At 42.1% G+C, this 14163-nt stretch overlaps 1 protein-coding gene across 2 annotated transcripts in view; it reads right to left on the bottom strand.

Moving 5' to 3' along the window:
* Nucleotides 1-14163, bottom strand: part of MYB (MYB proto-oncogene, transcription factor) — a 28217-nt gene that overhangs the window by 1446 nt on the left and 12608 nt on the right. The window contains exons 10-15 of one of the 2 annotated variants that reach the window (XM_068184542.1): nucleotides 13710-14075; nucleotides 12063-12205; nucleotides 11337-11451; nucleotides 11125-11250; nucleotides 10335-10445; nucleotides 9587-9694 (exon numbers count right to left, since the gene is read on the bottom strand). In XM_068184542.1, coding sequence (XP_068040643.1) covers nucleotides 9587-9694; nucleotides 10335-10445; nucleotides 11125-11250; nucleotides 11337-11451; nucleotides 12063-12205; nucleotides 13710-14075 — 969 coding nt within the window. The remainder of the gene's footprint in view (nucleotides 1-9586; nucleotides 9695-10334; nucleotides 10446-11124; nucleotides 11251-11336; nucleotides 11452-12062; nucleotides 12206-13709; nucleotides 14076-14163) is intronic. The other variant, XM_068184543.1, reaches the window with a different exon arrangement.

The raw sequence follows: 14163 nt of genomic DNA, 5'->3' as shown, positions 1-14163 counted from the left end.
AGAGAGATTTAGTTTGAGTGCTGTGTGATTTATCCATAGTCCCAGCCAAAGCGAGGCCTGCTGACAATTAACTGTCCCATGAACAGGCAGTGGGATGTTGTCCTGTCTGCTGAGAAATTGAAATCTCAACACAACAGGCAAAAACAGGTCACCCTGACTTCTCAGTTCCTAACTACAGAGGCAGATAGACCAGATGATCTGCAGAGGGGACACCCCAGGAGATCCAAACTTTCCTGCTTCTCTTTCAGACAGCGTCTTTTCTATGGCTGTAGCCATAGCTACAGCCTTGTCTTTAATCCTTTAGGAAGGTCTAAATGAGAATGTACTTGGCAAGCCAACTTTATCGTCAACAGAGCACAGACCAGCTACAGTGCACAGTTAAAATATTCAATGTTATGACCATGCACAAATTCCTGCTGAACCTACATTCTAAAAATGCAGCTGCTCTGTCCCGGAGCTCCCTAAAGGGACCTGACAAGCTCGACAGCCTGCCCAGCGCTGCCGAGGTTTCCCGCGCTCAAAGTTGCTTTCTACCTGTGTGCAGCGATCAGCACCCGCCCAATAACACAGCTCCTCCGGCAGAGGAGGAGGGAGGGGGGCTCGACTCTCAGCAGAAACAGCTTTTTAATTATCATGTAAGCCATTTCACTTCTTGTGGTATTTATGGAGGTTGCAGACAGCATTTAGTATAATGCTAAAACGAGATAAACCTATCTGCAGAGGGCTGTGTGTGCTGTATTTATTTACTCACTACACATGTGAGACATTTCTCATTGCCTTGAGCTATAAACAGCAATGAAATTTCAAAGCTCCTGGAATTTACCAGGATACACGCTTTTATTTTTTTCTATTGAACTCTCTCACTTAGCCAGTGTGTCTGCCTTTCCACACTGAAACTTTCTGTAAGACCTGAATAAAACCTCTATTATCACACCGTTAGCTGTACAAATAGTCTGCATTCCAAAAATGCACACAATTGTGCTTATCTTTCCACAAGGGGATCCCAGCATTGCTGAATACTGAGAAGGTGTTTGCTCAGGATCCACCAGCAAAGACAAGTCAAGAGAAACCTTTCTCAGCTCTCCATTGCATTTGAATAGGATCATCTTTGCAGTACGATAACTACGTTGTTCAAAGAGATGTCCAAAGCCTTCCCAACCTCTAGGACACTGTACGAATCATAATTAGTGGACTGCGAACCATCTGCAGAACTGTCCTGGCATGCCCATGGCTCTTTCTGCCAACTTCTAGTTGCTAACTTTGCAAGAGGATCCTTAAATTATTCTCTGGCCTAAATGTTTACAGAATGCTCTTCTGACTGTAAACAGTGTTATCTGAGACATATGGATAGTAAAAGGCTGGGCAACTATGAAATACAGATAATTTCACATGACATGCCTTAATCAGGGTACTAGTACAAACACGAGGGACCGAGGTTCGTGCCTTGGAGGCCTTACAGTCTGAAAGGGACAAACCCAGTGAATAACTAAACAAGTGTGCAAATTTCTCTGCAAATTTCTGCTGGGCTTCCCTAGACATGGCTTTCTCTTCTCTGTAGGGAAGTTCCAAATGCTGCCTCTTCTCCTGAATGCCATTTTGCAAGCAAGACTGCTGAACTTCAGTAGGAGTTCCCTTCCTGAAGGAGAACCAGGTCAGGCCTCAAATCATTGAGTTTCTGCAGTTTTTGTGGGAAAGCTGCATCTGTGAACAGACATGCCATACACCTATTTTCTAGAGCTGTAGACCTTGTGCTATGGCTCAGCTGAGGGCATATGCCAGAAAGCAGGTGTGACACACTTTCTGCGTGCCACAGACCCGCATGCAACACACCACAGCTTCTTTCATGTTTTCGTTAAACAACTTCCAGCGTAACTTTCTCAAAGGCACCTACACAAGCTGGGAACCTACAACTCCCTATTGATCCTCAGTGAGACTCAGGCACCTGTGCATATTTTCCGCTGCTGTTTTAGAGGTATTTGCATGAGGAACCAAATTAATACCTGGTATAAAGCCATTGGTTCTTCTTAGAAGTTGGATTTTTTCTGTACACCTCAAAAGCAGATGATAGTTCTCATATATCCATTATTTCCAAGGACAGAAATGTGTCAAACCAGTATTTCCCTGTGATCCACCAAAGCTTCAATGGACCAGTCTAGAAATTAGAGATCAGCAGTCCCTGAAATAACTGAAATTATGTAAGGAGAAGTCCATTTGTCACAGTATGTCAATTTCTGAAAACGATAAGTAACTTCAGGTAAGGAGTGTCCCTATTTCATAAATTAGGCTTAATTGTTAGTATCTACACTGAGCTCTTTGTATTAACAGCCATGTGCTTAGTAGGAAAAAAAAAATCTGTATCCTGATATCACCAACATCTCAGCAGGCTGCTACATGTCACTCATTCCATGGAAAGCCTGGTCTTCATCTTTAGCCTGATGTCAGTGTGGCAGTAGCTGCTCAGGCAGGCAGTAACCCTCTGCCCTCCCACTGGGCTTGGCTGCCCCAGGGAGCACTGGGCAGCAGGCACAGCAAGCACAGGAGGACCAGCTCCACCCTTCACTTGAGCCTGCTTGAAACAACTTCAGCTTTGCTGTAGGGCCATTTAAGTTTTCATCCATGTATTATTTTTCCCAGTAAATTACACTATTTACACTTTCCCCCCCTCCCTATTGTGACAAACTTATAACAAGAGGCTAACTTTGCATCTGGGTGATGATGGTGAGAGCTCTGCTCCAGTGAAGAAAGAAGAATTGGATCCAAAGTATTCTGTTTTCTGATGCAGCATATTTACTAACACAGTTTTCCATTCTACCCTTGGGGAACTCGGATAACATTTAAGTGGGTATTTTTAATCATTTTCTGTCTGAAGCCCTGACTCTTGTCAGCCAATGCAAAACAAAGCACAATGCCTGTGCCTTGCCAGCCCTGCAGCGCAGTGCCAGAGGCACGTGTGAAACTCATCCTGATGGGAGTAGTTTTCCTTCCCTCCTTGGCATGGTGTGCTGGGTCTTACAACCCAGGCAGAGTGCCTTGCTGGGCCTGGTCACACACAGCTATGGGAGCTCCTTGTAAAAAGGGTAAAAAGGGATGCCACAATGCCTCCTTCCACACCAAGGTGGTAGCAATTACTGACAGGGCTCTGTTACAGGACAGTGGCAGTGCCCCACAGACAGCAGTACCCAACAAATGTATCAGAAGGAAAGAAGGCAGACGGCTACAGGCTTGCAGGGAAACAGCACAGAAACCCTAGCCAGAACACTCCTGTTGCAGAATGCTCATTGCATCCTCCTGACCACATTTACAAGTCTAACTCTGCAAATCAATGGGAGGAAACAAGATCTTTGTAACCAGATGCCAGAAGGCCTGACCCATACCTCACCAAAACTGATGGACATGTTTTCATTAATCCAGTGGATTCATCCAGCCTAAATTCAGTCATCTAAGAGTGAGGTGTTAGTTTTGGCACCTAAATTCCTAGCCGGTGGGGAGTGAAAGTGATTTCCAGAGTAAATTCTTTCCACATACACAATTTTTTCATTGCCTCACAGGGTAGGAGACCAGTCTTAATTTTGCTGTCAATTAAAAGACTTTAAACCATTTCAGCCACAACTTCCACTGTATTTTTCTCTTCCAAACACAGCAGTTTCTCTCTTTAAGTTAAATCACAGAGTGGAGGGGGAGAAGAAAGTATAGTGCTACGAGTTCTCATAGGATTAAATTACAGATCCATGGTACAATTCCAGCTATGTCATTCTCCCTGTCCTTTTTCTTTTACTCTCTCTCCTTTTTTTTTTTTAACCTCAATAATCCTACCAGTACATCCTTCTCCTGGCAGCAAAACTACCTTATTTATCCTGTAATATGCCTTCAACTGCCCTCAGGCAAATATGAACTGTAAACAAACTGTCAAAGCTGTAACTGGGATATCCAGTTAAAGCACTTTAAATAAAAACTTGGACCATCTAGAGAAAACAGACCAGAGTAAGGGAAGAAAACAATATGGAAAGGTGCTTTTCTAACAGAACTAGTCCTTCTGCTCTTGTAGCCCAGACTGCCTTTTCATGTGCTGTCTCTATAGCTTAAGAAAGCTCCTGTGTTACAACACCTTTTGTGTTAGAAGCCAATGCCAAAACCAAACATTGCTGCAGTCCTGCAGTGCTGAGCTCCCAAACTGATGAAAGTCCAGTAGAAATCCTTGGGCAAAGAACTGTGTTAGAAGACAGATTTTACATCTCTGCTCTGCTGGCAAGTAGCTTCAGCAACTCCAGCAAAGCTAGTGGTGTTACAAACATTACCACTAATTTAGCCAAGCTTTCCTGGTATTTCAAAATAATTTTAAAAAAGCTAGTGGATTTAAAATATTTTAAATGCTCAGACTACTAGAAGGTCTCTTATTGTGTTTTCCTGCTGCAAAAAGCTGGATTTCTTGCTAGCTTTCCCTTAGATTACATGGTATAGACTGTCTGCAGAATGTGCCACTGAAAAGAAGGCTTGCAACAGAAATGCAGCACTCCTGAAACAGTAAAATAATGCACTAAACAAAACAATTTCCCAGCAGAATACAATAGACAGCATATGAATAACATGGCTTTCTATTCTGTAAGGATGAAGAACTGGCACGACAGTAAAGACTAATTAAAAAATAAAGTGACCATAAATTATTTTTTTATCTCATTTGACAAGACAGACCACTATTTCTACCCCTGCTGCTGGCTTTCCTCTGGGGCACAGGACAGACTTCTCCTAAACTCTGGGGCTTTCTGTGCTGCTCAGAAATACAGCTTCCTAAATGTGAAAGAATAAGATGGTCCAACTTTTCAGCTTTGTTATAAGCACGATACCAGAGCTAGAAAGAGCTATTTGATGGCATTTTTAAGAGCCTAACCCTGAAGTTCTTGCTCAGATAAAACTCCTGCTCAAGATACATAAGCTTCCCAAGTAAGATGAATGGACAAGATATGGAAGTGGGCTAATCATCTGCAACTCATACTAGGATATTCTTCCCCTCTCCAGTAATAATTTTTTTTTGTTTCCCTCACAGATCAGAATACATTGCTGTGAATGCGCTTTTCTTCCTGAGAGACCATCACCAGCTCAGGGCAGCTGTAACTTCCAATCTGTTTGCAACCCAAATTCTGCTGACCTGGGAGGAAAACATGCAATGACTGGCCTGTAACTTTGAACCTTCTCTGGCTCCCTCAGCTGTGGCAAGCATATCTCCTTCCTGTACATAACACTCACTGGGGACAGAAGGGGCAGCACAAGTGAGAGAAACCTCTGGGGCTACCTTCCCCTGCTGTACAAATCTCAAGCACAGCATGCTTCCCCCTCTCCCTTGATTAAACAAAGAAAAATATGAGATTTTAGGACCTTTCTCACTCAAAAAGCCATGGAGGAAAAACAGAGAAAACCTGCTGTTGCAGAAGACCATGCTGCCTTCCTGGCCATTTTATCTTAGAACCAGCTGCAAATAAAACAACATTTCACTTTTTAAACTGAGAAAATTAAGCTTCATGACAGCTCAAACACTTGAAAAAAGGTTAACCAAGTAACTGCTTTAAAATCCTTTAAACTTACTCTTTGAAGAAAATGGCTACACAAACTGCTGAAAGTCAGGAAATTTGAGCTGAAATGTGTCAGTCTGTGGTTAAAAAAATGGAAAGTGACAGGAGCTAGGGGTTGAAGAACATTCTCTTTAGCTCTCTTTAGCTCTTCTACCTTGTGTTGTTTCCTTTGTTACTGGGGGAAGAAGATATCAAAGCAGTGCTATTTTCTTAAAAGGCTCCATTTCATGGTGTCTTTTGATAGCCTGCAGGGTTAGGTGGAAGGTCTGTGATTTAGCCTACTTTTCTATCTTAAAATGTCTATGTTAGGATAGTTTCAATTATGTACTGCTGCAGAACATAATGTGAAATAAAATTTAACTTTTACATAGGAAGGGCCATAAACAGAAGGGTTTTTATGTAACCTCTTACAAGGCAAAATTCAAGCACATGCTCAGTACAGATCATCTTTTTGTCTTGGTACTGGAGTATGTTATCCCAAAACCTTAACCCTTGGAAAAGTTGCTAGTGAGGCCAAAATCTCCCTGACATGCAACTAAGTGACAAAAATAAAGGGTGCAAAAATACAGGTTTTAACTAACCCCATGAATACAAAGCAGAAATATTTGAGATCCATGCAATGGAGAGTAAATCTACCACAAGGCAACATGTGGGTTTGGTGAGACATTCCTGTTCCTGCCAGTCTGACAATGCTCCATGCACAACCATGAGATTTGTCACATAGGACAAAAGAGCTGGCTGAACCTCCACACCTTGCCAGAAAGATCTTACACAAAACTGCCTTTACATCCAATGTCTTAGGGAGACTTAACAGGGGATTGAATGAGGATAAAGCCCAAACTCTTCTTGGGTTTATGGAGGCTTCTTCTCACTTTGTTCTGTACAACATGGACAGCACCAAACTCCAGTGGTGTTACATGGAGCTACCTGGCCTCACATGCCAAATGATGCAACATGCTGTTCCTGCTAAGTGATGATGCATCATATTGTGCTATCTGATATGGTCATCGGCTACTATTTACTGAATGGCATATGATCAGTCGGGTATCCAAAACGCAGTAAAAAATATCATCAGAGATATGTTTGAACATTTGCTACTCTCGCCTTCTTTGGAACTTAACAGCAATACAATAAGTAATCAAGGATTTTGATCAGTTTATCCCTAGCCGAATATCTTTGTGTAAATGTAGTGCAAATTATTAAAGCAATGGAAAACTGTGGCCTGGTAAATATACTGTCTCCCTCTTTTCTAAGTTCAAATTTAAAAGAAAATGGAATTTTAGGAACCAATATAAAAAAAAACTCCATTTAAAAAAAAACCTCCTAAGTTTAGTGCTGTCTTTGTTTCTCTCTTCCCTTTCCATGCACAGATCCCAGGGCACAGAGATTGCTGTAATTCTCTCTTGGACTGAAGTCAATGAGAATTTGCCTAAGTAAGAACAGTTGGATCAGGCCCAAAATATTAACTGCAGCAATGTCAACATATGCAGACACAATTAAATTTCACCCACATGAGTTCCCGCATGCTTAATGTCTGCTTTCATGGGATCAGTGGATTTAGTCCAGTTATTTGTTTGTGTCCATGCATGTGTTCATGTATGAGGGTGAGACACCAAACTCTAAGCCAGGAAGGGCAGAAAGCATAGGACCATGATGTGCCAAAATCTGGTCATGTACAAAAAGCAAACAGCAAAAACAACGACAAGCACAAAGGCTAATGTTTTCCATGGCTTTGCACCCTTTAGACATGCTATGCCCAAGTCACATGAGTCCATTTACACTGGGGTGGAGGGGGGGAAGCATTAGGGACAGAGCAGCAGCAGTTTCTGGTGTGAAACAGAGCCAGACTACACATCCTTTCTGAGCTGCACGGGGCCACACTCCTCCCCTCTGACATGAAGCCAAGCAGCTTTACCATTACTTTTAACCACGACACCAAGTCCAAACCAGAGAGTGCAGCCACTGGCAGACAATACTACATTGTTACAGAAAGTCTGTATTTCATTCCGAAAAAGCTGTCTCTGCCACCATCAGAGAAACCCCAAACCTCATTCTTCATTTAAGATTACATTTCAGCTGAAAAACTCAGTGTTCCACCAGCAGAGAGAACAATTTTACCTTCATACTAGTAAACCAAGAAGCTGCCTACTAACTATTCATTTTGGGGCTTTTTACAACTACTTTTTCTTTCAGTTCAACACACTTTAAACACTGAGAGGAGTTGGGAAGTCCTTTTTAACTCAGTTCCTACTTAAGAGAAGGTCCTCTTTATCCAAACAATGAGCACACCTGACTTTTAACATCGTTTTCCTAAGCAAGGACTGAAGAACTGAATGCAGAACTATCCACAAATTGACTCATGTAAACTTCCTGAACAAAATCAGCATGAGTGAGGACAGAAGGTTAAACAAGCCCTTTCGTTTATAGCAGCTTGTAAAGAAAATATTTTTAGATAGCAGGAAACATAACACCGGTACACCAAAGATCAAAAGATCCTATTTTACAGACCTCTTAGATCCTTCTTTTTTATTACAGCCAGAGTGCAGGCAACTACCACTAACAGGACAACACACAGCCCATGCTGCTTAACCACCTGAAAATCTTGCCCTAAATCTGTGAAGGAGCCCAGAGTTTGGCTGGGGTCACGGTTCACAGGCAGGTGTTGGGACGCAGCTGGGCTGAGCTCTTGGGGACCAGCAGCCTCCTCCCATGCACCCACCAGGGAGCTCTAGGAACCCCCTGCAAAGCTGGAGACCCAGTCTCCTTTGCCATGAGGTAGGTCTGAATTAAGCACTAAATCAGGGGCAGTGGATCTGCAAACCCTTCTCTTGGCTGTCTACCACAGTGCAGCCAAGAAACACAGTTCATGAGGGAAGAGCAGATAAACAACACTGAGTGTGAGTCTTTGGCCCCTACAGATGCCCCCATGCCAAGGGGAGTCCTAGTCCCTGCTCTCCAAAGATGTTTTACATCAAATGATTATGCAGCACAAAATACAAGCCTACTCCATGTCAAACTGTGCAAAATGGGGATGTGTGTAAAATTTTACTATCTCCTTTTTTAATGCCTGGCTAGAAATGCCTCATCAAAACCAGCCTGTATTCATTCCTTCCTACTGTAAATAATCCCTAATGTAAATTCTGGAAAGATGGAAGAAAGAAAGGATTAGGCATGTGGACTATCTGTCTGAAAGTCAGGAACTATGGAGTTACAATTTCCTTCCTGACAGTGACTCACCCTGGGGAATGAGACACTTTCCTTTATTTCTCCCATGTGGAGAAGGGCTACAAAATCACTTAGTCATCTACCTTGGAAATACAGAAATTATGTTTTGTTTTCTGAATGACTTGCCGTGAGTTTCACCTAAAGTACACAAGAGCTGCCAAACTGGCTGCTAATGACGTTGGTGGGCTTTGGATCAGCCCCTGTGCAACAGCTCTGTTTTAAATGACAGCAAATGTCTGTGTTTGTTAATACTTGGCAAAAGCACAGACACATAAACCCCAGCCTCACATCTGACTTACGTTACAACAATTACACATTTAACCTTCACTGGGGAAAGGCCATCCTGGTGCTGGGCTGAATGGGCAACACTGGCCACCCCTGTGCCAACCCAGCAGTGCTAGAGTCTCTCCTCTCACCCCAAGGCCAGTCACAAGTTCTGGCCACCACCACACCCCTCAAATCTCCAAAACAGCAGTGCCACCTACAAGAAGGCTATAGAAAAAAACCCTCTGGTCCACATTAATTCTTAGTCCTACCAATTCCGCACTGCACCCAGCTGAGTTACAACACCCCACACACAGGGCTCTGCCCTGTTTAGCTTCCTGGCTCGGCTGTAGCCACTGTGCCCTCGTGCTCTGCAGGCAAAGTGAGATCCTCAGCCACATTCATCTGAACATTCATTCTTCAACACTCGAAACTTAAAATCGGTCTGTGAGAAAGCAATATATATATATATCTATATGGATTCATATAGGTATTTTTATATACAGAGGATACTTTTATCAAAGAATAATTACCTGTAGAGGACTAGCTAGTGGCCTGTTTCTAGGTACTGTGACTGTTTTGTGAAAAGTATCATCATCTTCAGACACAGGCATCTTTAAAATGGAACTGGTAAGAAGATTCTGAACAGGAAAAGAAAAAATAAAAAAGAAAAAGGTTTTCAGCAACTCATGAGAACAACCTGAATTGGAATGCATTGTAAGTAAACTCAGGCTGAGTGCAGAAGTTCCTACACTGGGCAAAGCCACAGATGAGGAGCAGACCTCAGCCTGGTGTCCCTGGGACTTGGCTTTGCAGGACCATTGCCCTGTACAAAGGTTTTCCATCCAGTGAAAATCCCAAATTCAAGAGTAACAGTAACACTGAATAGTCCATAAGTCCTGGCAATGCAAAGGGAACTGTGCTCATGCAAGGTCTCCTTTGCAAAAACCACGAGAGAGTGTCTCTCTCTCTTTCACCAGTTTTTTAACTCCATGATCTAGTAATTTCTACACACAGGTGCAGGCATCCTCCAAGTGCAGACTCTTCAAACTCTGTGGGCTGCAAAATGACTGCAACTTCTGAAACCTTCTATAGGTATCAGAGTGATAATTAAGAGTAGCATTTTGCTTTTTATGCTTAGTACAGGAAAATTACACAGAAATAAGGAATAAAGCCTACTTGTGAAGAAAATCAGAAAAAATATTCTCTTTCTCTTGCATTTAAGAATCGAAGAGATGTAAAACAAAGAATTCTTTTGATGGTGTGAAAACTTATACTTACTGGCACATCTTCCATAGAAGACCCAGGTGTAAAGAGCTGAGTGTTCAGGTTTTCTCCTTCCCAGTGATTTGAGCAAAAGAAATTTCCAGCTTTATCTGTTGGGGACTCCACCTGAAAGCAGAAAAGGCACGATTCAACCACCACATAACTGACCAGGAGATTTCTGTCAGTTGCTTAACAAAATGAATAAATATTCTTCACAGAGGTGCATAATGCATGTTTACAGTAAGATCTTTTATAGCAGCCTTGCTCTTTGCAGAAGAAAAAAAAAATTCAAGGTTCTCCAAAAAACCTCCATCTAATAAAACTTTGAATACTTGCACTCAGTGCTCTGTCAGTATTCAGGAGTTTAATCTCCTAGAAAGGATTGAGAATAAATGTATTTTTAGAACTTTAGTGACAAAGTAATATAATGCAATGTCCTCAAATGTTCAGGTTTCTAAGTCACTCCATGGAGCTTGGTCCCCATGGGGTTCTTCTATACTTTTCACCAATATTTGAAAGATTCAATCCAAATTCATGTCTAATTTTTCTTTTCTTTTTAAGTTTCAAATGAAAACTGCATTAGAACGGCCCAAGCAAACCCCTGCTGAAAACAGCAGAAAGACTTCTATGGAAATCAATGGGAGATGAATTAGACATGCCTAGTGTACTATATGGAACCGACACTAAGATCTTGGGGCTTACATGAAAGGAAAACAGACACAGCTATTTAATAGAAAAGGCATTGCTATAAGTTTCTCAGCAAAGAGTTCTGAATTAAATTGCCTCAGGTAAGTTTGAGATTTACCTCTTGTTTGATTTTCTTCAGCAAAGGGGGTCCACTTTCATGTAGCCCAGCCACTATTGCAGATTCCTCCGACTCCTGCTTGATAACATCCTGCAGATCTTCTACAAGATGAGTTGGAGTTTGAGGCTGAAAGAAAGAAACGTTATATCCAAGTCCCAGAACATCCCTCTGCACTAATATCAAAGCAACTTTTATCATTGTTTCCTTCTTACCAGCATCTTCAAAGGACCATATTTGATTTCCTGAGCTGCAAGTGCGTTTTTGAATGGAGTGGGTGTTCTTGGAGAGCTTTCTAATATCGACCTCTTGATTGCTGGAGTCCTGAAACTTTAAAAAGAAGGAGAGGAACTTTAAAGGAAGATGCTTGGAAATACTAGCTCTTTACAGAAATGCATGCATACAGGCGGTATTGTTGTAAGACTTTGGAAAATATTTCCCTGCCATCCTATAATCCATTTTGCTTTTATAGCAGAACATCTATTTGACTGTGATATGGTGTAATGGCTTTATTTTAAAAACTGGTGAACCTATATGCATGGTTTGATAACCCACCTCAATAGTCATAAAGTGGAAGTTTTACTCCCAACTCAGAAAAATCTGAATGTGTGAACAAACAACTCTGCAGGAAGCATAGAATCATAGAATGGTTTAGGTTGGAACAGTCCTTAAAGTTCACCTAGTTCCAAACACCCTGCCACAGGCAGGCACACCTTCCACAAGATCAAGTTGCCCAGGGCTTCATCCAGGGATAGGCCATTCACAACATCTCTGGCCAGCCTGCTCCAGTGCCTCACAGGCCTCTCAGTAAAGAATTATTTTCTTGTATCTAATCTAAACCCATCCCCTTACAGCCTAAAGCACATGCTGACCCAGCACTTTGGTTGCATACAAATGTGAAGACATGGACCCTCACGAGTTCGACAAGACAACAGACTTACACATGGTTTTCCTTCTGAGCTTTGAAAGTCTGGTCCCTGTGGAACGGGGTGGAAACTGCCATCTTATGGCCACACACCGGCGTGGAGGTAAGTGCAGGGTTGTCCAGGTTCAAGTTTTCGTGATTGGATGAGGTGTTTAAGAACTGCACATGTGGAAAGAAAAAATTAACAGGAACGTCCAGATTACATGGCAGACCTCTTAAGCTGACATCATTCAACAAAAGAAAAATAAATTATTTTCTTCTGATTGACATGAGTCACTCTCCTGATCCTATGATGTGAGTAGGGGTATGTGGGGTACCTGACTACATTGTCCAAAAATACTCAATGGTTCAGCTCAGGAAGCTAGAGAGGGAAATTCTAAAGGAAATGACACTCTGTTCCAATGAGAAAAACTTTCCACCACTTTCAGAGCCTAATTTGGATTTTCTCCAAATAAATTTTAATTAAGACCAGTGTGCCCAAGAAACTGGGTGAAAATGAGCAAGGGATGTTTCAAAAACAAACCCACAGGAAACAGGGTTAAATTCCACAAATATTTATATGGGGCATCTAGGGGCTTTTAGGGCAGTGAAAGTGTTGATGACAGGAAAATAAATTTCCTTTCATCTGTCTCAAAAGAAAGTACTTCATTTTCAGAGTATAAAATGAAAGCTGCCACCTGTGATGGGAACGTGGAATACTTTGTAATGGAAACAGCTGACTGGAAAAGAGGCAGCACTATTTGTTTGGAGAAAATTGCTCTTGCATGTGCTCTACCTAGTAATCTAAAATATTGTTTCTATTTCTAGTCTACAAACCTGCGAGCATAGTGGTATCCTTTATTCTGACAACAATTCAATGTATTCCCTTCTAGATTCTGTCACTTTATAAAAATGTGGCATGTAAGAAAATCTGGCTTTCACTGGAAAAATTACATATGATTAAAATAGCTAATAAGTAATGGGAAATACAGTGGGTAATCATTACATGAAATCTTTTACTATCCTTCATGATATAGTGTTTCTTTGACATCAAAGACTAAAGCAAACTAACACAAACAAACAAAAAATCCAAAACACTTTTAAATAGTGCTACAGCTGTGAAACAAAGCAACCATCATCAGGAATTTCAAAGTGCACGCCAGGCCATTTTCCTCCTCATTCCTATTCCACTCCAACTCTCACGGCCTGGGCAGAGGATGGCAAGTGTGATTTGAATTTTCTGGTTGTTGTCAGTTTGTCTCACAACCTGAATGCTATTTAAATGCAGTTTGGGGTTTTCTAGGTCAATGAATCATACTGTGAGTGGACAGAGATGGAAAGTATCACAGATGATCAGAAATGTTGAACTGTAGTAGTTGGAGTTAGCAGCAAGAGTAAAGCAAGTAGTCACACTCCCCTACAAAAATGATCCAAAAAGGCAAAAACCCAAAACACAAAATACCAAGCCCCACAGATGAATTTAAAAGACAAGAATCAACAGTTAGCTTGCTGATTAACTAAACTCAGCAGTGAAGACTAGGAGCAGTGAGAAGATTCAAACATGGAGTGAAATCAACAAGCACAACGGTAATTAGTCATTTGTTCCAAAGGATTAGTTTCTAAATTGTTAAGACTGGGGTGACTTTTGAGAATTAGTAACATCTGTGCAGAAGTCTTGATCTACCTGCGAGGGAGAGAAGGGCAGGCTTTTGACAGGGGAGCGCTTAGGAGGAGTTGAGCTGCTGACGTCAGCTAGGACCAAGGTGCTACCGTGGCCACTGGCTGAGGGGCTGCAGTGCCCTCTCCTTTTGCGAAGAAGGACCCACGGAGCCGCACTGCCCTGTGAGGCAGATAAGGTCTTTGGTGAGCCAAGAGAGCCCTGACTCAACATGACTTTGCTCAAATTTGTGGTGGGCTGTCCTTGAGGTCTACAAGCACTGGGCCCTCTTTGCTGAAGCTGCGCGACTTTGCCTGAGGGAGCTCTGCTAGCCGGAGTGTCTGTGTCTTCAAAGAACTCAAAACTGCTGAGATCACCCCATGATGAAGGATCCTGAAACAACGTGGGAGGCACGGAGCTATAAGACAGTGTATAGTGCCACCTCATGAAAATACAGCGCTAGGATATGTCTGTAACCAAC

Source organism: Anomalospiza imberbis, chromosome 3, assembly GCF_031753505.1.
Source record: "Anomalospiza imberbis isolate Cuckoo-Finch-1a 21T00152 chromosome 3, ASM3175350v1, whole genome shotgun sequence".
NCBI classification, from domain to species: Eukaryota; Metazoa; Chordata; class Aves; order Passeriformes; family Viduidae; genus Anomalospiza; species Anomalospiza imberbis.
The sequence above is the reverse complement of the archived record's forward strand: the minus strand, read 5'-3'. Positions and strand labels throughout refer to the sequence as shown.